Raw genomic sequence first — 26315 nt, 5'->3', positions numbered from 1 at the left:
AAGTTATTTCATGATTCCTGATATATTTTGAAATAATTGCACTATTCATTTACAAGCTATTTAAATGCTGTGTTAGAAAAAAACTGACATTTTGTAGTTTATTGTCTAACAACTCACTTGACAAAAAAGCACTAACTATAATAAGAGGAAAAAAGAAAGCACTATTTTCCAGGAAGAGATGAGCAACAATTAGTAAAAAGACAAACTGACTTTTAACCTCGGTCCTTGAACAAATGTGTTAAGACAAAAACAAAATTTAACGGCGTCTTTATTTCTTATTCACTTTCTGAATGAACAGAAGACCTATTCCTTCCAGTTTAAGTTAACTAGCCAGCACAGACAATTAAATGCTAAAAATAACTCTACCTGATAAAATCTCACTCGACATTGTGAGTGTGCGAGTTAATTTTTCGAGACCTGTGTCCGTACCTATTCAAGAGGGCGCTGAAGGTGACAATCCTCAATTGAGTTGCTGCCTCCCTCTCCATTTTCTTTCCAACTAGGTTAAATCTCTTACTTTCCTTTTCAGGTGGTAGACCTGTGGATGTAGCAACGTTGTTCCTGGTGGTTACAATAATTATTGACTGCGCAGGAATGTTTCCCTGGATGTATTTAGGGTCTTGAGAAGATTGTTTGTATTTCTTCTTCACTCTAGGAATTACGGCCCTTGCATTGGCTGGTTGCCGGAATGCATCCTTCCCGTGGTCCAATATGCTGGGGAAAATAGGTAAATATAGGTTCCCAGTTTGTCAGGGCAATAAGGTTTCCAGGAGAAAGCATGAATCTCCTTTCTACTCCTTTAAATAGATCCCTTATGTCTCAGACGCCCTTTTGATGAGGCTGTTTTAGAGGGATAGGTCCGCTGGTGTAGTTGGCCTAGAAGAGTAGTTATCTACTCCTTATGGGGATTTGGCGTAGAGAACGTGCCACGATTCTTCGTCAAACCCTGTAGCTTCCTTGGCCTCCTGGAGTTCGTAGAACTCTTCCTGCTCCTCTTAATGAGGTTCTGGAGTTGATGGGGTCTCCAAAGCAGACTAGTCCTCTTCGAACTCGGTCGACGGCTTGGCAGGAATACAGAATTTCCCCAAGAAGTGAAACTCCTTCGTTTGAAGGAGGGCAGCCATTTCAGCCTTGAGCCTTCATTTCTTGCGTTCAACTTAGAGTGCTTCTTGTTCGGTGTCGAGCAACAGCCTCTTCCTTGGCGTTGACAGCTCTACCATCTCCATAAATATAGGCTTCTCTCTCGCTCTCTCTTGAGCGGATGGCGACTACACACAGGAACTTCCAGTGTGACGTCTGACGTCACACAGGGGATGGACATACATCAAATAGTGGTCGATGATGAACACACAAAAAATAGATGGAAGAATAATGCACAGCATGTGAATCCAGAAAATTATTCATGCTGTAAAAGATGGGGTGTGGGTTGCTGTTTCTGGCGTGGGTTCACCAGCTGTACACAGCACCTTTGGCTAGAGTGCAAGTTAATAGGAAATTGTCAAGGGAATTTCAGCTAAGAAGGGGTGCTAGGCAGGGATGTCCACTATCGCCCCTGTTATTTGCCTTGGCCATTGAGCCCCTAGCGGAATTGGTCTGGTGGATGCCCTGCTGGGCCTGTGTTAGGACCCAGATTGGGAGGATGCGGTCTCCTTTTATGGCGACAGCCTGTTATACCTGGCTGACCCGCTGCAATCCATTCTCCGGGTGTTGAGAATCCTCAATGTCTTTTCGAGCTACTCATGAATAAAGAACAAATGGCCTAAGTCAGTGGTGTATTCGCCTAAGATTGTTATTTCCCCCTGCAGTGGTCAGAGTCTGGTTTTCAGTACTTCGGCCTCTTAATTACTTAAGAACCTAGCGACTTTTAGGTTTAAGATCTGAAGGGGTCACGAGGTCACTATAGAGAGGATGTGACCAGGTAGAGGAAGCTGCGGTTGTCCCTTGTCCCTCATAAGTAGAGGAGCGCTCTACAAAATGATCTAATTACCTAAATTCTTCTATGTCATGCAAAATACACTGTACAATATCCTGGAGGATTTTTTTTCTTTTCTTCGGGCAGTGCAATTAACTACTAGGACATTGCTGTGGGACGGGGTTTGCCGTAGGATAGCATTCGACACTCATGTGAGGCCCATACAAAAGGGGCCTTGCTTTGCCCAATCTGAAACTCTACTCCTGGGCGACGCATCTGCAGGTGGTTAATGAGTAGGCATTTGCGGACCAGCATGACCTGTCCTTACTTTGACTCAGGGGGCAATCCGAGGGCCCTCTATAGACAAGCTGCAGTGCAGAAGGGTCCGGCCTCCACAGCCGTAATAGTCCAGGCTTGGAGGACGGCAACCACATGGAAGGGGACAATCCCCCTGCAAACGAAGCTGTGGGATGCAGAGGCACAGGCAGTATTAGAACGACTGGAGGGCTTCCGGCAGTGGGAATGGATTGGAATATTTAAGGTTGGGGAATTATGATGGGGGGGGGGCGGACAGATGCTCTCCTTTGAGCACCTCCAAATGCAATACAAATTAGCAGAATCCCAGAGATTTCAGTACTTGTAGGTTCGACATGCCCTTACCAAATGCACTGGGCACCTCAGGAAAATAGAGGAAGAAACTCCTTTGGAATAGAGACTTCTGGCAGCCCCACTTCAATTCCATGCGGTGTCCATTATCTATGCCACCTTGGCTAGGAACTGCATGCAGCCTTTGGACAAGTTAAAGGGTAGTTGGGAGCGGGACCTGGGCTTACTTGAGGATGCGTACTGGACAGAGAGATACAGGTACCAGAGAGAGGTGGCAATCCGGGCTGGCTTTCGCCTCATATAGCTTAAAATATTGTGCAGAGTATACTATACAAGGACAAGACTTCATGTAATGGGCAGACTTCACAACAACAGGTGTTGGAGTGGCTGCAGACAGAGGGGATCCTGGTGCAAACCTTGTGGGAGTGCCTGAAACTGGAGGCTTATTGATGGACTAGACAGGGACATCTGGAAAAGGTAGTGGGGGCTCTGGTTGCACTGTCATCACAGATGTTATGTCTGGGCATCTGGGGGAACAGGCACTCCAGCACTACTCCCTTCTGTTCAGTAACACTGCATTGATGATGGCTAGAAGAAACATTGTTCAGGCTTGAGGTACATAGAGGCCTCCTAGCTCAACCCGGTAGACGCAAAACATTGACTGGTGTATGCTAGTGGAGCGGAATATGCATCTGTCGCGTAGCTTCCCGAAGAAGTTTGATAAAATATGGGGCATGGTAAGAGAGGAGATGAGAGAGAATGAGGACTGACCGGTGGAATACTCGGGTGCTCCGAGGCTGCACATTTGGACGGAGGAAGGGGAACACATAATGTGGTTGGAAGGGTTCTGTCTGCCTCATGCTTGCTGTCTCTTGTGAATGGAACACTTTTGCAACCACAATGCCAAGTTACACTGGTGATGATTTATATGTCATCTCTTCTATACTGTTATTTGTGAATAAAATGTTCTAAAATATAATATATTTTTTTAAAAGAGGCACGATAATTGCGTGGCCAAGCCCCCAAGCTATAACAGATTTTAAATCGTCCAAAACAGTTACTTACTTGCAATCCAGTTTCAAAACCCATGCCCTAGCACCATTACTGAAGCGATCTGGTGGTAGTGTGTTGAGTTGGGTTTCAAGATCAATTTTCCCTGCAAGAAGAGTCTCTCTTTACTTAACGCCTGTCAAGTTAAAGATGGCGCTCTTTGACAGTGGTACTTTCTAAAACAAACACATACAGTCACAGCATTGAGACTCTAGGAACCAAATATAATAGTCACAGGTGAGTGACTTGCACTCTGCTGCCAGAAGTGGTCACAGGTGCCCACAAGTTAAAAGATGGTATAGAAATTGACTGTAGTATGAACAGACTGATGACAACAACTGCAACAAAGAATATATTACTGAAGAAAAGGGCATCACAGAACCTATCTACTGGAAGAAAGATCAGTCTGATTTTGAAGAGGCACCTAATGGCATAGAAAGATTAACACAAACTTTCTACAGCATAAGCTTTTGCATATATATTGGTATTAAAAAAAGTGCCCCCAACTTAAGTCTTTATGGGCAACATTTGTAGACTACCCACATAAGAGAAACCTACATACAACTAATCTAAAAGGACTGGAACTGCATTTTTAAGAGTTAGCAAGAAAACCTAGCAAGGAGCCATCTCTCTTGGACCTACACTGGACACGCTTGGTTTACAATAGTCTTGTTAAACAAGTGGACACTGCAGCACATTTTATTTATATCCACTGTGGAGCTCTGGCATGCCACTACATCCAGAATGAGGCTTGATTTAAAGTCCTACAACCTAATGCTACAACTGAGGACTTTATCCTCTTTCTCTGTATCATATGTATGTAAAGAGAGAAGAGGACCATCAAACTTGTGCATATGCTCGGTTTTCTCAGTGAGTAAATTAAATTAAACTGTGACCCTTGTACTGTGCACGGGACTCTAACACAACAGACATTCCAAAGAGATTTTTATATGGGCATGATCGCAGTCAACACCGTCTTAACCTCAAGCACATGTTGGCTGAATCAGATATTGATGGTGAAAAGTAACATTGTTTAATGTGGATTTTAAAAACACAAAGTAGAAAACCCATTGTGAAGAAACTGTTAAAATTCAGGAGACATTAGAGGAAACCATGTAACTAGGTCTACTTTTGACACTGACGGTAGAAACAAGATATTGCCAGTGTGTTTTTATGCCAGAGCTACATCTGATTTAACTCAATATAGCTCATTTTCAGGGTCGATAGAGCCCTGGATATTTGACACAAGAGGCTATCCAAATTAAATGATAGCATTCTTTAACTTAGTAACAGGGAAGAGAGTTGATCATGAGGGTGACGTCAAAGGAGATTACAATTTTAGGCAACAAACAAAAACAAAACCACTTAGAACAGAGACAAATTGCATTTTTCACAAACTGCTGTGGTATAAATATTGCTTTTTCGGAGGAAAGAAAGAAGAATGCTATCAACAGTATTATACTTTTTCTTACCTTGCAGCTCCCAGACTTTCAGTGGTGCCATCTCATTGGTGCTTTCAACCAGGTGATTTCGCAGTTCTTTTAACTGCTCTTTCAGCTCAGGGTACAACTGCCTGAAACAAAAGAAGGCAACATAAGAAGGTAACCTTTGTAAGAACATTTGAGCTTTCAAGTTAGAATTTTCAAGAATGAGGTGGCTATAGCACGACTATTCCAATGCACTCTAAAAGCTGCAGCATGAGCAGTCATGCAAATCGCTTATGAGAGAACTGGATTACTGTGCCAAAGAGGTTGAAGTCTATAAAGAGTTGTGCACCAATTAATTGGATGTACACTTCTCACACCCATTTGTGCACATGTTCTCTTCTTACAATGTTTATAATGATGTACTGTAGGCATGGTCCCTTCTGAGCTGGAGCACTCTGAAAGGGAGCACAAGATTTTGGTGAGCCAATGCACTGTCTCGATAGAATGAAAGAAAGACTCTTCATGGGTTGTAGAGCAAACATAGGTATTGCATGCTCTAATTTAAAGGAAGGGCCATCTTGTTCGAGCCACGGTCTCGAATATCTTAATATCTCCTTCTCTGGAGTAATGAAACTGAAATAATTAAACTGCTGTATTTTTCTAGAATTGTTGAACGAACCCACTCACAAAGAAGTGAAAGCAAAAAGGTGGCATCATGGAAGGTCTCTGCCTTAATTACTCAGAGCTTCTGAGTAGAGGATGGAGCTATACAAGTCAATATAGACCAGAGGTAAAGAACTTGCTTTTAATGCAAAAGGAAACCAATATTGTCATTGCTCTGCTGGTGGGGGCGGTCGGATACTTCTTTACTGCCCTGCATTGCTCTGGTGGGACTCTGAGTCCCAGGGCACAACAGCATCCAAATCCGCCGCAGCTGACACGGGAGAGGTGTGGCCTTTGCGCGTACATCGCTGCCTCGCCCCTCAAAGTGAGGAACACGCCTGGGCCCATCCACGCCCATCATAGCCCGGAAGAGGTTGGGCCACCCCCCTAAGGACCTACTTTTAGACAGTAAAAGTACTGTGTGCGCCCCTGCGTTTGATTGCTTGGAGCCATAGAGGGGCTAGTTTTTTGGTCATTTGGAACCACCAGACTAATTCCGTATTTATTACAATGTTACAACAATTGCACTGTAGGGTGTCGCCCTGAGCTTAGCCTAAAGGATGGCAATGGGAAAAATGAAAACTGCTGATGGTGGGGTTGTGGTGGTGCTGACGAAAGCTAAAAAAGTTTTTATTTTTTTTAAAAGCGCTAAAGCACGCTGTGGTGAAATGCAAGCTCGATCGCATTGATAGCCATTTGGTGGAATGTGAGGACATATTAGACCACCTGAGCCCGCTTCTATTCATAGTTTAAAGGAATCCTGTGCAGGCCCTAGCACACAAAAATGCATTGTACAAATCTAATATACGAAGCCAGAAGGCAGGGAAACCCACGCCAGTCATCACTGAAACATCACATTTACTCAGCTGATCCTAGGCCTACCCAATTATGAAGTCACTGGCAGCAATAGGTTCTCACCCCTTCAATGTATAGTTGATGACTTTATAACTTTTTAAACAGTGGGAGGGGGGAAGGGGTGCCTTCCCATCGAGTGCGGGATCACCTTTTCCTGATTCAGACACCTTTAAGATCACTGGTGACCTAAGAACGGACATGGACGTTCTTAGGTGTACGATAGGGGGCTTGCAAGGGGGAGGGAGGGGGGAAAAGAGTGCAAACAAAAGCATTGTACCCACAGAACAGCAAAACACCAGACAATCATAAACCGTCCCAACCACACAGGGTGTTTTTCCATCCCCCTAAGAGTCAAACACACAAGCACACATAGAGGTTGTACAACAACAACAAAAAGGGTGCGTTTTCAGTGGAAAAATTTTATGTGTGCAAGTTGCGTTTTTTTGGCCCTTTAAAATCGTGGGCACTAGGCATACCCCCACAAGTGTTACACCATTTTTATTGGAAGACTTCGGGGAATACAGAATAGTAGAACAAGTGTTACTACCAATTGTATTTCTCTGCATTTGTGCCTTCCAAATGTAAGTCCGTGTGTAAGAAAAAAAAACATTTTAGGAAACGCCCTCCAATTCACATGCAAGCATGGGTACCCACAAATTCACGGATGTGTAAATAATGACTGCTTATAAACTCCATATTGTGTGCTCATTTCGGAAATGCATAGGTTTCCTTGATACCTACTTTTCACTCTTAATATTTTACCATATGAATTGCCCCATACATGGAACACCATGAAAAACCACTGCAAGTTACCTTTCAGTTATTGGCACTGGGCACTAAGAGTTCTTGTAAAACCCAAAAACACTTTATAACCACGCAACCAGAAGGGTCTAGCAGATTTAATGGTATATTGCTTTTGTAAATCTGCCATTGTGACTAGAAGGCAAGTGAAGCAAATCACTGTGGCATGCCGTGCTATGTAAAAAGAAAAAAAAGAAGATGTCGCAAGCGAGCGTGTCATGCCTGCAACAGCAGACATGCGAAACTCATTAAACGAAATAGTGCTCAGAGGCTGTAATTAAAGCCCACCTAGCAACAACACATGTAGAAAGGAGTGTCCTCATGGGAGGTTACAAATGAAGACAAGGCAGAACTAAGGAGGAACTAACAATCCTATTTACAAATAAGAAGCCAGCATTTACTAAGGACAATGGCACAAGCCAATGATAAATATGGGTGGAGAGTGGGCGGTGCTTCAAGTGCATATTCCAATACAGCATGCCTCGCAGAGCAGCGCATGCGCTGCGCAGGCTCGACCTAAAAAATTATCAAGACAGTCCACCAGTTTTTTAAGGACCTACTAGGGTATGCGAATATTTACTGCAAGTTTTTAGGCCAAAACTATTGATGTTGATACTGTAATTGTATTTATACAGAGTTTACTACCCCTGACGAGGCATTGAAGCTCTTTCCTCAGAGTAGCACGCTCGTCTGGAACCCATAAAAGATTAGTGGTGGGTTAGTACAGGGAAATAGGAATTAATTTGAGCGGTGGACATGTGAGTCTGTTAGTTGGATTGAAAAGGATAGTGGAGAGACAGAAGAGGGAAGGGTCTAAAAAGTGTTTATTGGGAGATCATGATAGTAAGACCCCTGATCAGGCTTCAAAGAGCTTTTTTCACCAAGTAGCACACTGCTCCGGAAGAAGACATCGGTTCAGAATTTCAAGTCTTGATAGATTGAAAGGCCCTATATCATGCCTCTTCTTATCGTAAGTGTCACAACCTTAATTAGCGCTGGTGCTGATCCAGACAGGAGTCCAAACAAAGTTAGCAGTGTAGTCTACAACACATATCTCGACGCAGAGTAGATCACATCTGTAAAATGTGCACATGGAGGCGATTTTCTTTGCTGGCGTGCGGGGGTTGAACTGGAATGCCTGCTGTTGGTTTACTGGTAAAGATAACCCACTAACGATTGTACACCATAAGGAACATAGGGAATAACACTGAATGCTTGCTATGTTAACCAATGACGTGGTGGTAAATAGTCTTAAAAACTTCCTCAATGCCCACGACCTCACCCAAATATGCAACAGCCCGACCCACAAGAAAGGTGCAATCCTCGACCTTATCATTTCCAAAGAGGACCATACCCAACTCGAGTCCATCCTACCCTGTGACTGGTCAGACCATCATATTGTCACCTTCTTCATCAATGAAAAAGTTAAAACTAACCCGGCTCAACCCTCCAAGCCCAAAGTCTGGAAAAGAGACCTGAAAAAACTCAACCCAAGCTCTCTGCCTCCTAACAGCTGCAAACTCCTACTCCCACCTAACGGCACGACGGACGTTCAATCCTTAACTGATCACTATCTCAATACTATGACCTCAATAATTAATGAGGCAGCACTGATGCAGCTAAAAAGAGTCTCCCCCAAAATCTCCAATCCATGGTACGACAGGAGTCTCAATGAGGATAGACGAGACGTGCGAATGGCAGAGCGCACCTGGAGATCAGCTCCCTCTGCACTGCACTTAAAAACGCTGAAGAAAAAAAGAAACGCCTATTTCAGGAAAATTAAACGCTCAAAATCAGAGTTCTTCAGCCTTCAGCTCGACCAAGCAAAAAACTGTCCGAGGAAACTGTTTGAGCTAATCAGAACACAAACCAAGGAGCAACCCCAACCACCTAGCACGGTGCGCGAAGCACCCTCCTGTGAAGACTTCTCCGCCTTCTTTATCCAAAAAACTGATAACATAAAGAGCGATCTCCTCATTGATGCAAGCCTCTACCCCAGACCCCACTGCGCAACATCAACTGAACCAAAAAACAATGCTTCATGGTCATCCTTTGACACCTACTCCGAAGAAGAAATCAGCAAACTACTCAGCACCTTGAAACCATCCAATCACCTCTCAGACCCCTTCCAGCTGCCGCAGTAAAAGGCTTTACCCCTTTGATTCTCCCACTCTGGACTAAAATCATCAACAGCTCACTACAACAAGGAATCATACCCGACTCCCTCAAAGTTGGACAAGTCACACCCTTACTTAAAAAACCTACAGCCGACCCATCTGATCTGAACAACTACCGCCCCATTACCAATATTCCCACTCTCGCTAAACTGCTGGAAAAATGCGCACAGCTACAATTGACTAAACACATTGATCAGTTTGAGCTACTCAACCCTCATCAATCAGGCTTCCGAGCTAGGCACAGCACAGAAACTGCTATGACTCACATAATTGAGGACGCACTTCAAATCCTAGACCAAAACGACACCTGCCTCCTCATCCTGCTTGATCTCTCTTCAGCATTCGACACCGTTAAACATGAGAAGCTACTCGAACTTCTAAACACAAGAATGGGTATATCTGGAACTGTTCTCAAATGGTTCACATCCTTCCTACACAACAGATCGCAGAAATTCAAGAGCAACAACATGATGTCCTCGCCAATACCTGTATCGCTAGGCGTCCCCCAAGGATCCTCTCTATCCCCGACTCTGTTCAACCTAGTTATGGAACCTCTCACCAAGCTACTACAATCATCCAATGTTGTCTTTCACATGTACGCCGACGACACCCAACTCTATCTCAAACTACAATCCCCCAAAGACATTCTGCTCCTGAACTCAACGATCAGAAGCACCCAATCCTGGCTTGCCGATAATCACCTCAAACTCAATGCTCTGAAAACAGAGTTCCTTTTGATCGCACCTCCAGCAAAGATCGCTACCACCCAAACTTGGCTTAAACACCTAACCGCACTCAATGTCCAACCCACCATCGTGGACTCAGCTAAATCTCTAGGCATAAAACTTGACACTAATCTCAACATGCAGCAACATATCAGCAAAGCAACTAAGGGAGCAAACTTCCAAATCAATACTTTGAGGAAACTCAAGCCCTTCCTCCCAGCTAAAGACTTCCAAACTGCAGTACAAGCACTAGTCATCCCGCGAATAGAATATGGCAGCATCGCACTCTGCGGTCTCCCCCTTACCACTACGGCACCCCTAAGAGCTTCCCTAAACGCTGCAGCGAGACTCATCACCGGGTCAAAAAAGCACTCTCATATCTCCCCTGACCTGAAATCCCTAAACTGGCTGCCTTTGAAGACAGAATACACCTGAAAATTGCTTGCATGACACACAAGGCGGTTCACTTTAACTCCCCCGGCTACCTCACTCAGAAGCTTACAATCTCTGGCGGCTCTAGAAACACCAGAGGCACAAACAATCTTCTGCTGAAGCCTAGGAGATTCCGGAAGGAAAAAACTTCTAAACGCTCATTCTCAGGAATGGCACCCAGAATCTGGAACTCACTCCCTCCTGAAATCAGGCTCATCTCCTCCACTATTCGTTTTAAGAAAGAAGTAAAAGCTATCCTCATGGCTAAATACACCTGAACTACCACTTCGGACTCTGAAAGAATCTGCACAGATCCCCTATACCTGTTCGACCTCTATGCTTATCTGTATTATTTGGTTTTATGGTCTTTGCTTATTTGTATTATTTGTTTTATTGCCTTACACCTATTTGTACTGTTAGCTCTACCGACTTACCTGTTTTGGCTATGATCATGTACCCTCTGTTTGTAAAGTGCTCTGATATCTGCAAAGATCTTGTTCGCGCTATATAAAACTCTCAAAATAAATAAAAATAAATAAAAAATAAATACAAGCAAGGCTTGGCCTTGGTGTTTGCACGCAAAGATTTGGCCACAGAAAGCCAAATTGTCAAGTTGGCAGCTTTGAACTGGTAAGTAAACCATATACATGAAACAATACAGAAAGAGTTAAAGGAACAAAGAGGTCAATGCGTGAGCTACAAGGAGACCAAAAATCGGGATCTAAGTGAGACTTCACTTGTGTACAAGGCTTTAAGTGGAATGAAAAGGGGGGGATGGGCTAAAAAGGGTGGGCCTATATAACTAAAGGTATGATGTAAACATAAACTAAGATTACCACAGACTGCCACTCTACCCACACATTTGCATAGAATCACAACTGCAACTGGCATACATGACCATTACTCTGTGCGCCTTACAGAGAGACCAAGGATTGGATGGCTAGGTATTTATTTATTTGCAGTTTTTATATAGCGCACACTGAACCAGAGGGTATTGGAGCAGTTTACTTGAGCACCAGTTACGTCACTCAAGGAAGCATTCATTTCTCTTATGCACAGGAAGATTAAGTGATTCACCCAGACTCAGACTTCGAAAAGCAGACACTCATCTGCTGGGGTGACCAGATTTTGACATTAAAACCTTTGACATTACACAAAACATCAAAGGAGGACTGACATTTTGCATTAACCTGGGCAATAGAATGACTTAATCGATAGAGGTCATCAGCATAGAACCACAGACAATGAGGCGCTAAGTGGAATTAATGCAACTTTTACAGACAGTATCATATGTGTTAATAAAACTGTATTCGAATTCATTTAATTATTTATTTATTTATTTATAAGGTTTTATATAGCGCTGGCTGGACCCGAGGGTATCAGAGCGCTTTACATGTTTTTTTAGAGGAAAAAAATTGTGAAATAGCATTTGTATAATGAGTTTGCTTCAACGCTTTCAGTTCCACAAGGTACGTAGGGCTCTACAACAGCTGGAGGAAGACCTAAGCGAACCCCCTGAAGTTAAAGAACTATCATACATTATTAAAACTAAATCTCCCCGTAAGCTCGTCTCCACCTTATACAAGTTAGCAATGTCTCACAGAGCAAATCAGTATACAAAGGCCAGGCTGGCCTGGCAGCGTGATCTGTACATGCCTATAGACAATGCCATGTGGTCTTATTGCTGCACCAGCACAAAACGCATATTGTTACACGGCAGGCACAGGCTTATACATTTCAAATACATTAATAGGGTTTATTACACACCAGAGAGATTGCAGAGATATGGGCTAAGGGACGAGGCGACCTGCGAAAGATGTCACTCCCCAATGGCGATTTCATTCACTTGGCATGGGACTGCCCGGGCATCTCCCAGTATTGGGTTAAGGTGTTCCGAGAACGGAGCGTCATAGTTGGGTTCGAGATTGCCCCCGATCCCACTGTGGCCCTGCTAGGCTACTCTAAACAGTTACCGAAAGCAGGCCGGAGACATGGGCCTACTGATGGCAAAACGTAGGGTGGCAATGTGTTGGATGAGGGGCCCATTGCCTACAATGACAGTGGTCGCATGATGTCCTCTATTGTTGTACGCAATCAGAGAACTTTAGCGAACTGCTAACCCCCTCGGAGCAGACCGAAGAACTTCTGGGGTTTGTACACTACATACTTGAACGGTAAAGCTGAGAGTTCGACGGAGGGGGCAACAACAGAACCTGCAGCAGGCACTGACTTCCTCACTACATAAGGGACAAAGCACTCACATGAAACAGTGCACAAATGGCATGTAGGGATAGTAGTCGAGCCCCACATTTTACAGGGTCCGGAGGGCGAGGTGGGGAGACATATGAAGTCAGAGACATTTGGGAGGGGCACCAGCTATAGATTCATAATCGGAGGGCGGTTCTGTGGTTACATGCCAACACACCCAGTGAGGGTCCTGACAGTGGCACGTGGTGCTGACATCTCTTTGTTGGTTATATTTTTTTGTAAAATAGCTATATTCACTGATCAGCAGCAGTCACAGCCTAAGTAATAACGAGTGCCAATATAATTACATGTGACGCTGCCCTGCCTCCGGGATGTGGGCGACAATGCTGTGTATAGCGCCTTGGTTTTATAAGCTGCTGGCCCCCTCAGTTGTAGGCATATGGCTGTGTATTTCAGTGACATTTATTTTTTGCAATAAAAACGGTTAAAAAAAAAAAACATTTGTATAATGAGGTAGCATACACAGTCACGGCTGGTGATATTTCAAAGTGGTGAGGCGCTGCGGAGGAAACGAAACCAAGGACAACAGCCCTCTAGAAGTGTGAGTATGTGGGCTGCTTCGAGGAGGAGGAGGAGGAGGAGGCGGGCCTGGGGACCTGAGCTGGCTTTTACCGACACCCCTTGCTGGCTAAAGTGCAGCGTCAGTCTGCTTATCTGCTTCCAGTCGCGGCCGGCATTACGGGCGGAGAGGAGGGGTAGGGGTAGGGGTAGGAAATGGGGTTGTCACGCCGCAGAGGGGATGGGGGGGGGGGGGAGGTTTAATGGAAAAAAAAGTAAAACTTACCGTCCCGAGACACATCAATCACAACGCTGCAATGGCAGCGTTGTGATTGGTGAGGCCGCTGCCCCACCCGGGTCATTTCTTAGCAAGCATAGAGAACAGGGAGAGTGGGCGGTGTTGCTCGAGGGCAGGGGGGAGTGGGTTGCCCACTGTTGTTCATACTGCCTGTTTTGGGTGGCCTGCAGTATGAACAACAGTGGGCAAGCCACTCCCCCCTGCCCTCGAGCAACACCGCCCACCCCCAACCAGGAATTTCTGCTTTCTCACCGTGCAAGAAGGCAGAAACACAACTGGTAGTTATTACCATTTATGTTTCTGCCTTCTCTCACGGCGAGAAAGCAGGGGGGCGGCGCCCAAACAACCCTATGGCGGAGCCGCCACTGAGCATTCACAAACAACTTAGAACAATAAAAACAGACCAAAATAATTACCAGGGCTAATTACATCAAGATTTACATTAGAATACAGCGAGTCATGAGTAATACAGCAAGTGTTGTTGGGAAAGGCTAAAGAAGGAGATTAGGAAGCAGAAGGGAAAGGGTGAGGAAGAACTGGATACGTGTAGACTGGGGCTATAAGGGGATTTAGTTATTTGAGAGGGGAAAAGTAGTTAAATAGGGTAGTTATAGGAAGAGGGGTGAAAGAGGAAGTCAAGTGATCGGTAAGGGGAGCCCCAAGGAGTGAGACGCAGGCTGACCTACAAGGGGACTTAGTGATATCAGAGGAGAAAGGTAGTAAAATGGGTTACTTATAAGAAGATGGGGAAAGAGGAAGTTAGGAGATCATTAAGGGGAACCGAAAACCGTGAGAAGCAGGATTGGGAATAGTGCCCGGTGTAGGGATTAAGGACCCCAGTATTTGGCGAGAAGGTGACGTTTCAGGGCTGTTTTGAAGCTGTAGTAGGAGGGGTTGCAGCCTAATTCTATAGGGAGGGAATTCCAGATGGTAGGCACATTTCCAGAGAAGGAGCGTGATTGTGTGGATTTCTTATTTAAGAGAGGAGGAATGAGAGCGAGTGTGTTGGGCTCCTCAACACTCTAGAGCCGCCGGCTTTGTGGAGTTTGTCAGAGAGGTACAGCGGGGTGTTTTGATGAAGGACTTTATGCGTGATGCAAACGGTCTTGTAGGTGGATCTGCCTTCAAAGAGGAGCCATTTGAGGGATTTGAGGGCAGGGGAGATGTGATTGAACTGTTTGCAATCTGTGATAAGCCTAGGTTGAGAACAGATTTGATTGGGGCAAAGTGGATTTTAGGTGTTCCAACGAGGATGGCTGCTATCTAATCCTGCCATGGAACACATGAATACTTACCTCCTTGGCAAGTAGTTGTGTTCAAATGACTGTCACAATTGCTAAATGTACTTAAATCTGCCCAGAGAGATTGGAAAGACTATACCGGCAAATCCGGGTCACCTAGTCACCCTGTCCTCAGTGCTTCGCTCATTAGAGCAATCTCTACATTCTGTCCTTCCCCACCTGCTGTCAGTCTCTGATTTAGAATGATTGGTTCTGGGGGAGGAAGTCCTCTCAGGAATTAACTCTTTCTAGTCCTGCATAAAATAACCTAACAAGTGTGCATGTAGAGCGCACATTTACTTCTGAGGATTTGCTTAGAGCTATTGACAGATATTTATTACTATACAGAAGAACTCATTTTTATCGACCTCAGAAGGATGAAAGGCTGAGTGGAGCCACCAGGATTTGAACCTGTGACAAGCACAGGTGTGAGTGATCCCGGTGAGGGTCAACATTCTCCTAGTTATGGGAATGGGGCGAGGCTTGAGTTGTAAAACTCTTTAAAAAAAAAAATTTAAATAAATAAATACATTAAAATAAAATTTTAAAACATAATTACAAAAAATTTAATAAATAGGATTACCCAGTATCGAAGGCCTTTATGGAAAGGTAAAGTGTGAAGTCCTTGGAAAGTGCCTTCTCGAATAATATCCTGTCATCACTGAAGTATTGTTAAGAGTATAATTACTAGTCCTAATGTGATTAGGGTTATTGATCCGAAATGGAACCATATTGCTAAACCAGAGGTTAATAGAAGTGCTGCAATAGCTCCTGTAAGTGGCCAAGGGCTTGGGTTTACTATGTGAAAGGCGTGCGCTTGGGGTGCCGTTTAACGTTTTCTTGTAAGTACAGACTTAGTAACAAAACAAAGACATAGGCTTGAATTATGGCTGCAATTTGTAGTAGTGTCAATAGGAACAGTACAATTATTATCAGCATAGACACTGAGGGTATTAGTGGCATGAGAACTAGTACTGCTGTTGAAATTAGCTGAATGAGAAGATGGCCAGCTGTGAGATTGGCTGTCAAAACCAACACCTTTACCAGCCGCTCAAGAATAGAACTCTTTCAAATGATACTACTAAGCTGTTGTTTTCTAATGTTTCACAGTGACCCCTGTTGAAGAACCTACAGGTTCTAAATGCATTGGGTTTTAAGTAAGTGTTTGTCATGAAATTTGGATGACTGCACGTGCCAATGTAAAAGCCTAGATTGGCGACAAAAGGCATTTGAAAATGCAAGAATAAAGCATTCTGGTCTAATTTGATGTCTCCGGAGTGATTCTATAAACAAATGAAGAACATGGTTAAAAGTGACATTTACAAGTTGGTGTACTTTGGATTACTTGGTTTACTTTGGACAATATGGTTCACAATGGGGCATTTCCTCTGTCCAGCAGTGCAGTAGCAGGGAGCGCTAACTGCGGTACATTTTTGAGCATCTTAGGATTAGCTGTGTTTGGACGACTCAGTGCTGTTTTGCACGCATTCTTATGGCAGTTTCAGCAAAAACCTAAATAAGTAGGACCGAAGGTGTGCATTCACTATTACTCACTTGCTAAATAACACTGACCATGTAACATCCGAAGTAAAAGGTCCAGTCCTGAAGGGAGGTGACAAATGGAGACAAGGCAGTACCAAGGAGGGACTAACAAGCCTGTTTACAAATCAGAAGGCAGCATTTACGAAGGACAGTTACAAAATATGGGCGGAGAGTGGACGGAGCTTCCAGTCAATACCCTAATACAGCATGCGTCGCAGAGCAAGCAGCACGTGTGCTAGACCCAAAAATGGGCTACATCTTTGAAAAATGGCAAAACTGTAGTAAAAAAAAAAAATAATAATAAATTTGATTCAGCTCTGCATGTTCCTGAAAGCCAGGAAAATTGTGACTTTAGCACACCAAACCTTTCGTTGATGCCATCTTTAGGAGGGGGGGGATAGGGACACTTTTTGCAGTGTATTTTTTCCTACTTTTCCCAATAAACTCAATTACCTTCAGAATCCCCATGAAGTCTTAGAATTCTAGGGGGAAAGGCTTAGCAGCCAAGGGGTTAATTCAAAGAATCACATAGAACCTTTTCATCTTTTTTTTTGGGGGGGGGGGGGGGGTTACATTTTGTTAAACGCTAGTGCCACAACCTTATTCCTTCTCACTGATGAACTCAGTACTAATTGACTCAGCATATTTTATTGTTTCTTCCCAATGTACAGAAGGGATTCCAACTGACACAAACCATGTATTAGGCTAAACAAAAGGTACATGCTAGTAGTACTAGACTAGCAAGACTAAACTCACAAGAGAATTAAACACCGCTGTCTAAGCAGCGCTCTGTCCAGTCACCACTAATTTGGATCTCATGTCACTATGGAGAGGGAAACTAAATGAAACAGATGAACAAGTTACTTACCTTTGGTAACGCCTTATCTGGTAGAAACAATATCCAACTAGAGATTCCTTACCTTTGAATTTCCACAGCGGAAGACTTGATCCGGAAAATTATTGGTGAGTAGTACCTCTGCGCTAGTAGGTGTAGTGGGTCGGCTCAGCGTGAAATCGACCGCACCGGTAGTGATGTTCACGTCACCTGTATAAGGGCCACCTCAGCACGCTGACGTCAGTTACTTTTCACAACTCTGTACGCCAGAAGCACAGAGCCATGAAGTGCACTGACACTGGTGTGTTCAAAATAGGACCCTGAAAGGGATTAGCCCTGTCCCTAGAAATCTGTCTGCAGAGCGGGAGAATGGGTTTGTAAGAAATATGCAGCTAGATAGGGTCTCTACCATATAAAGCGTTATCGAAGGTAAGTAACTTGTTCATCTGATATAGACTTCTAGCTGCAGATTCCTTAGCTTTGAATAGATACCCGAGCAATACCATGACTGGAGGTGGGTCTGCGAATACATTTAGAGAAAAGCAGTAGGCAGGAACGCTTGGTAAACGTGTTCAGAGATGCTGACATTGCTGATTGACAGATACCCAGGACTGGAACTCCATGGGCTAACTTAGTGGTCACAGCCTCAACTCTGGTGGAATGATCTTTTAAGCCTTCTGGAGGCTGCTTCGTTGCCAGTGCATAGCAGATCTTGCTGCAGAGAACAAACCATCAAGAAATGGGCAGTTTCTGGACCGGACTACCTTTCTTCGTACCAACATACCAAACAAAGAGTTGGTAGTCCACCCAGAACTCTCGTGTGCGATCAAGGTAGAATGACAACTCTCTTTTTTGGTTCAGATAGTGAAGTTGCTCTTCTTCCATGGAGGGAAGTGGAGGAGCGTAGAAAGTGGTCAAGGTGACAGATTGACCCACATGAAATGGTGTTACCACTTTTGGCAGGAAAGAGGCCCTAGGGCCAACACCAGTTTGTCAGGAAAACTGATTGGAAGGGAGGCTTGGATGATAAAACCTGCAGCTCACTCACCCTCTAAGCCAGTGGTCTTCAAACTTTTTAATGCTGCACCCCCACAGTGGGAAAAAAATCATTAATTATTTTATTAAATTGGCAATGTTTAAATGTGTTGATACATATTTAAACAGTGCAGCTACGTTCTGTTACTGTTTTAGAAATGCAATCAAATGCAATCAAATGAATGATTGCCAAACATACTATTCTGGTTAGGCAGGCCTTACATGTACAAGTGTCCCCAGTGTGACTATTAGAAGTAAAAGTCGGGGTTTCTAAGTGTATTTGGTGTCCTTTCCCTTTTGACACCTTCTCCCAGCTAGGATATAAATAGCAAAAGATGTTAGTGATGGCACTTACCAGCACAATGCTTCTTTTGGCCAGAACACCCCCCCCCCTCTAGGATCGCTTGAGGCCTACCCCCCAGTTTGAAGACCCCTGCTCTAGGTCAATGTAATTGCCACAAGAAAGGTAGTTTTCATGGTGATCAGCCAGAGGTGACAGGGTATCGGTGGGGGGCGATCTCAATGAGGCTCGGATACAAGCTCCTTCTCCCTAAAGGGCAGCCTGATTGGAGGATCGATGCTCATGTTCAGAAGCTCGGGATACCAGACTCTCCTTGCCCAGTCCAAAGTCACAAGGACGACTTGGGTCCGGTCGTTCCGGAAGTTGAGAACACTCGGTAGAAGTGTTCTGCGTACAGGAGGACTGCGCTCCACTCGAGATGAAAAGCGTCTCAAGAGCGAGAGTCGCCTTAGATCTCCAGCACACAAAAGTGCTGACACTGCGCGTACTTAGCAGAGGCGAACAGATTTAACCAAGGATCTCTCCACTGTTAAAAGAGACCTTGCGCCACCTCCGGTGGTTCGCTAAGCATCCACAGCTAAGTTTGTCCGCCCTGGCGTACAGGGAACCTGCCAGATGTTGAACCATCAGGGATATGCCCTGATGTCCATGACCCTACCCAGCCCTGTTTGTTGCAGTACCTCATGCGGTGGTGTTGTCCATGAACACCTGCACTAACCTTCCAGTGATGGGGGTAGAAAGATTTTCAGGGACAGTCGGATCGCACGACGCTCCAGCATAATGATGTGGATTCCAGATTATGCCGGAGACCAGAGTCCTCTGATCTCCACCTCTCCAGAAGGCCACCTCATCCAAGGAGCAATGCATCCGTCACTACTGTGAGATCTGGTTGGCGAGGGGAGAGGAGTCTGCCTCCAACACAAATGGGGTTCGTTAGCCACAAATGCATGGCCCTTTGGAGTTCCCTCCTAGATCTGGACCATATCTGAGAGATTCCCCCGATGCTGCACCCACTGGAACTTCAGGTCCCGCTGCAGAGCCCACATATGCCATCTGGCATGTGTCACTAGGAGGCTGCAGGAGGTTATGAGGCGAAGCAGCCTCAAAGTCAGTGCCACAGAAACCCCGATAGAAGCTGAAACATCAGTATCATAGCCTGAATATCCTGGACTCCCTTGGGAGGATAAGCCCAAAACATCAGTGTGTCCAGAACAATTACAATGAAAAGGAAGGTCTGCGAAGGAGCCAAGTGTGACTTTAGCATGTTGATAGTGAACCCCCGTGAATGCAGGAGGTCCACCGTAGTCTGGAGGTGGGAAACGACAACCTGGGGCAAGCCTGCCTTCAACTACCAGTCATCGAAATAGGGGAAGACTGGCACCCCTGATTAGCGCAGATGAGCTGTTACCACTGCCGTCACCTAGGTGAACTCTCGAGTGGCACTGATAATGCTAAAAAGGAACATGGTGAACTGAAAATGATTGTGCCCGAATGTGAACCACAGGTAATGCAGATAGGCAGGCAGGACACAGATGTGAAACTAGGCCTCCTGCAAGTCCAATGCTACCATCCAGTTTTCTGGGCCCAGGGCAGATAAGACCTGAGCCCATGTGACCATCTTGAATTTCTCCTTTTCGAGAAAGTAGTTAGGATAGAACGAAGGCCCTTGTCTTTTATCAGGACCAGAAAGTAGCGGGAATAGAAACCACAGCAGACTTCAGCCACCGGATCCCTCTTTATGACTCCCATGGCCAAGAGACTATGATTTTCTCACGGTGCAGGGACAAATGAACCTCCATCACGCTCCTAAGATGGAGGCATGAAGAGAGGGGTAATCTCAAAGGGAAGGGAGTAGCCCCTTCAAACGATCTGCAGAACCACCTGTCCGATGTTGTGGACTGCCAGTGGTGGAGGTGATGGCGGATCCTGCCACCAAATGGATGCCCGTGAACTAGAAGAGCAGGATTAGGAGGGTCTGGAGGCTGCAGCTGCTGGGGGCAGTGGTAGCTGGACCAGACCACTGTCTACCCGACCCAAAAGATCAGATAACGTGGGCAGCAAGAGAATTCCACCCCCTCACAATGTGAAGGGTGCGCTCAAATATTTTTGCAAAATAATCTCAGGCCCTTTCTGTAGTGTGTCACAAACACAGTTACCTGAACAGCAAATCGCTTCATCTCATGCTGTGAGAAATATTTGTCAATGGATATCATTATTACAGTGAAACCAGAAGTCGGCATGCAATCAAGTTGCATCTAATCTCATCCACTAATATCCTTTATTTGTTACGAGGTGTTCCAAGATTGCTTAGTCTTCGAAATGCTTATGCAAGTTCACTCCTTAAAATTTACATTTCAGTGGCATGCTCTTTGAATAAAATTTATAAAGATTCCTGTCAATGAAGGCACGCGAGGGGGAAGCAGGCTCGTTGTTGGCTTCTTTTCCTAAAGCTGCACATTAATATTACATTTTACGTCATGCACATGTGCCCTTACTTTGTCCTATTCCTTATGCTTTACGGGTCGCCTCACTAAGTGGTACCCTATCACACCAACCCCCCATCCCGCTATTAGCACATGCTTATAGCCGAACACAGATACTTTGGTGTATTTTCAACCACAAATAGGTGGATTTAACAGTAGCGCAACACAAAGGAGGTTAATGTACTAATTTCTTCGCAGCCTTTTTTTGTAGGACTTACAATCGGGGTCATTTCTGTTTTCAAAATCGTTTTTTTTATTTTACATCCACCACTCAAAGTGTGTGATTCCAGGCCTGCTGCTGTGGTTTACAAACACTAAATGAAGGAAATCATTGCAAGTCGAATTCCTCTGGGCCAAAGTGTGCCAGAAAGGTTGACCACTGCCCTGGCATAGGTCAGCCAACCCTCTAGCTGGGTGTACTATACCAGTGGTGAGAGTCCAGTTGCATGAGCCCTGTACCTCTAAAGTGTCTAAGCCAATTCTTAGACATTGTAAGTGCAGTAATGCCATTAAGAGTATATTGCATTGCAATTGCATTTGTATAGCGCTTACTACCCCTGACGAGGCATCAAAGAGCTTTTTTTGCGAGTAACACGCTACTCCGGGACCCATAGAGGATTAGTGTTGAATTAGTATAGTGAAATATGCAAGTACATTTTAAGTGGTGGATATGTTAGTCACTTACTTGGATTTGGAAGGATAGCAGAAGGATAGAAGAGGAAAGAAGGTTTGTATTTATATAGCGCTTCTAACCCCTGATGGGGTGTTGGAGCGCTTTTTTTGGCGAGTAGCACGCTACTCTGGAAACCCATAAAGGATTAGTGGTGAATTAGCATGATTAAATATGAAAGAAATTGGAGTGGTGGATATTAGTCAATTATTTGGAGTGAGAAGCACAGCGGAGGGATTGAAGTGAAAGTAAGATTTGCATTCATATAGCGTCTGTTACCCCTGATGGGTTTTGAAGTTCTTTTCTGGCGAGTAGCAGGCTACTCCGGAACCCATAAAGGATTAGTGTTGAAAATTAGTATAGTGAAATATGAAAGTAATTTATGGGGTGGATATTAGTCAGTTATTTGGAGTGAGAAGGATAGCGGAGGGATAGAGGGAAAAAAAGTTTGCATTTATATAGCGCTTGTAACCCTGGTGTGGTGTTGAAACGCTTTGTTGGCGAGTAGCATGCTACTCTGGAACCCATAAAGGATTAGTGGTGAATTAGTATAGGGGAATATGGAATTAGTGAAGTGAACATGTTAGTCTGTTATTTCGATTGAAAAGAATTGTGGAGGGATAGAATAGTGAAGGATTTCTTTTTTTTTAGGTCATAGCAGTAGGAGGAGGCTTTTGGATGAGTAAAAGGGTTTCTGGAGGGGAAGAGTCAGAGGGAAGAGTTTAGAAAGGTTTGTTTGGGGGATCTGTATAGTAAAAGAAGTGTGAGATGATGCAAGGAGGGGTAGAGTAGGAGAGAGTCAAGAAGGAGTAGTTTCTGTCCTGTAACTCCAGTTCTGTAGTAGGGGTATCTCTGTTATAGTCATAATCTAGTGAATAGTCCCGCCCATGTGCGTGGACCCCGGCAATCAAAAATAATCTCTTAAGTTGTCAAAATAATGCAGAAACTGCAAAGACACTTAAGAGAGAATTTAAAGACAAATAATGCAGCCTATATCTACAGGCTACACTGTCCAGTACTTCAACTAGAAATTCCACCAAAAATCACCACACACAGCCCAGCCTGCTAGTTTCTACCACAGAGAAACCTGCCTCCCCCAGTCAAAGACTCAGGAATGATAGAGAGGAAGGTAGGGACAGACAAGCCCCATAGGCTGCCATTATGTGGCTTAAATAGGATACTGTGCCTTTAAGAGAACTTTCCAGACTTCTCCCAGTATCCCAGAATGCATAGCAGGTCCAACTTACTTTCAGTTCTTTTTGAAGGCGTATAAAACGCCAGACCTGCAGCATTGTTTACATGAAGAATTCTCCACCGGGGAGGAGGGAGGGCGCTTATGACTATAACAGAGATACCCCTACTACAGAACTGGAGTTACAGGACAGAAACTACTCCTTCTGTAGTAGGGGATCTCTGTGTATAGTCATAATCTAGTGAATAGAATGGCAAGCCCATCCCCACAACTAAGCGGCGGTGGAGAGTAAATACATAATGCCACTATTGTGCGAATAAATTCCGCAGCGAAGCCTGTCCAACCTGAGCGTCTGCCCTGGCGTCAGTGTCCAGGCAGTAATGCTTAGCAAAGGTATGAACCGACTTCCAAGTGGCTGCCTTGCAGATTTCAGCAATCGGCACGTTACGGAGCAGAGCCGTCGTGGCAGCTTTGCCCCTGGTGGAATGAGCCTTAGGCTTACCTCCTAAGGTCTTATTAGCCTTCTGATAACACAATTGTATGCAGGACACAATCCACCTAGAGATGGACTGCTTAGAGGTCGCAAGACCTGTCCTGACCGATCCATAATTGATAAACAACTGGTCAGACCTACGAATATCTTTGGTTTTATCCAGATAAAATTTCAACACCCTCCTAACATCCAGAGAATGGAGAGACCTCTCCGCTGGGGATGAAGGGTTCTGAAAGAACGTAGGTAAAGTTATAGTCTGGTTGACATGAAAGTCAGAAATAACCTTGGGAAGAAATTTAGGGTGAGTACGCATAACAACCTTAGCAGCATGAAATACAGTATAAGGTTCATTACAACACAACGCCTGAATTTCACTCACCCTGCGGGCCGATGTAATGGCCACGAGGAACGCCGCCTTCCAGGACAGGTGCTGCAACGAAGCCTTATGAATAGGTTCAAAAGGTTCCTTCATCAATCTGGACAGCACCACATTCAATTCCCATGAAGGCGAGGGAAGCCTGACAGGAGGGAATACTTTCTTCAATCCTTCCAGAAAATCTTTGATCACGGGGATCTGGAAAAAGGAAGTCTGTGAAGGGCATTTCCTGTAGGCAGTCAATGCAGCCAGATGAACCTTAATGGAATGCACATTAAGGCCAGACTGCGCCAAATGTAAAAGGTAAGGAAGGATAACATCCTCCTTACAGGTTGTAGGATCATAGTTCTTAGACTGGCACCAGATACAAAACCTCTTCCACATGTAAGCATATGAAGTCCTAGTGGAAGGTCTCTTGGACTCCTTCAGAATGTCCATGCAATCATCGGGCAGATTAAGATGGCCATACTGCACTATCTCAGGAGCCATGCCGCCAAACTCAAAGACGAGAGGTTGGGGTGTAACATCCGTCCCCCGAACTTCGTGAGAAGGTCCGGCCTGCACGGCAACCGAATGTGAGGAAGGAGAGACCGGTGAAGTAGGTCCGTGAACCACCACTGCCTGGGCCACTCCGGGGCGATGAGTATCATCCGAGCCCTGGACCGGGCCAGCTTGATGAGCACCGCCGGAATCAGGGGAATGGGAGGAAAGGCGTACAGAAAGTTGTTCGTCCAGTCGATCCATAACGCATTCCCCAGCGTCCCTTGCTGGAAGTACCTGGAGGCGAAGTCTCTGCACTTGCTGTTTTCGGCGGTGGCGAACAAATCTACGTCTGGAGTTCCCCACCTTGCGAAGACTTCTCCTAGTACTTCGTCGTTTATGACCCATTCGTGGTTTTCCTGAAGCAGTCTGCTCAGTGCGTCTGCCTGAACATTCTGCACACCTGGTAGATGGGTGGCCGTTATCGTCAGTCCTCTGGCCAGGAGCCAGTGCCAGATCGTCTGCGCCTCCTGTGACAGAGTGCGCGATCTCGACCCCCCCTGCTTGTTGAGGTAATACATCGTGGTGGTATTGTCCGTCTGTACAAGCAGAGAGTTGGTCCGGAAGGACGGAAGAAAGGCCTTCAGCGCCAAGTGAACAGCTCTGAGTTCCAGGAAATTGATGTGATACGTGGCCTCCATCGGTGACCACGTGCCTTGAATCTGCAGAGTCCCGGAGTGCGCTCCCCATCCCAGAAGAGACGCATCCGTCACGACAGTCTGCGTGAAAATGTCCTTGTGAAAGGGAACCCCTCTGAGGAGATTCTCTGCCGAACACCACCACTTCAGGGACTGAAGAGCATGCAGCGATAGGCGAATCTTGTCGTCCCAAGATCCTTTCCTCTGATCCCACTGGTCCTCCAAGCACTCCTGCAACGGTCTCATGTGCAGCCGTGCGTGTGGCGTCAGGAAGATACAAGAGGCCATCGATCCCAGTAGAGAAGACACCGTCCTCACTGTTGTAGATGGAGTCGTCATAAGAGCCTGAGCCTTCCGAAGGAGTGATAATCGTCGCTCTTCCGAAGGAGACACGCTTGCTGACAGCGTATTGATGGAGGCTCCCAAGTACTGTATGAATTGGACCGGAGTCAGGACAGACTTGGCCATGTTGATGTGCAACCCCAGCTTGTTCAAGAGAACGCACGTCTTCTGGAAGTGTGCTCGCGCTTCCGAGAAGGAGGATGCCTTGATCAGCCAATCGTCCAAGTAAGGGTAGACGAACACCTTGTTCTTCCTCAGGTGTGCCGCTACCACCGCCATACACTTCGAGAATGTCCTTGGCGCAGACTTCAGTCCGAATGGGAGTACTGTGTATTGATAGTGATTGGTGCCGACTTGGAACCGCAGGAACTTCCTGTGTTTGTGTGCAATGGGCACATGGAAGTAAGCATCCTGTAGGTCTATAGCGCAAAGCCAGTCTCCCTGTTGCAACTGAGGGTAGATCTGGTGCAACGACAGCATGCGGAACTTTTCTCTGCGAATCCACTTGTTTGCCTGTCGCAAATCCAGAATGGGCCTGAACTCGTTCTTGTCCTTCTTGCGAACCAGAAAGAACCGGGAGTACAGACCTCTTCCTCTCTGAGACAGAGGTACGTCTTCTATCGCCCTTTTCCTTAACAGGATATCCGCTTCCGCCTGAAGCTCGCGCAGCTGAAACTGCGAGCTGACTGGGGGAATCGCTGGAGGAGGGCTGGTGAACCGAAGACTGTATCCATTGCAAACAATATTCAGCACCCACTTGTCCTGAGTAATTTTTCTCCACTCTGCCAGAAAAGGTTGGATGCTTCCCCCCACCGGAGTGGGTAACGGATCCGGGGGAAGTAAGTTCCTAGGGCCTAGACCCCGCCTGGCCCTTGG

The 26315-nt window shown here is 45.4% G+C and overlaps 1 protein-coding gene across 2 annotated transcripts in view; it reads right to left on the bottom strand.

The window, feature by feature from the left end:
- The window catches only part of UGGT1 (UDP-glucose glycoprotein glucosyltransferase 1), an 849443-nt gene that overhangs the window by 678330 nt on the left and 144798 nt on the right, over positions 1-26315 (bottom strand). For both annotated transcript variants that reach the window (XM_086943802.1, XM_086943803.1), the window contains exon 9: positions 5041-5141. In XM_086943802.1, the coding sequence (XP_086799928.1) occupies positions 5041-5141 (101 nt within the window). The remainder of the gene's footprint in view (positions 1-5040; positions 5142-26315) is intronic.

Source organism: Lissotriton vulgaris, chromosome 11 (genome assembly GCF_964263255.1).
Source record: "Lissotriton vulgaris chromosome 11, aLisVul1.2, whole genome shotgun sequence".
In the NCBI taxonomy this organism is placed as follows: Eukaryota; Metazoa; Chordata; class Amphibia; order Caudata; family Salamandridae; genus Lissotriton; species Lissotriton vulgaris.
The sequence above is the reverse complement of the archived record's forward strand: the minus strand, read 5'-3'. Positions and strand labels throughout refer to the sequence as shown.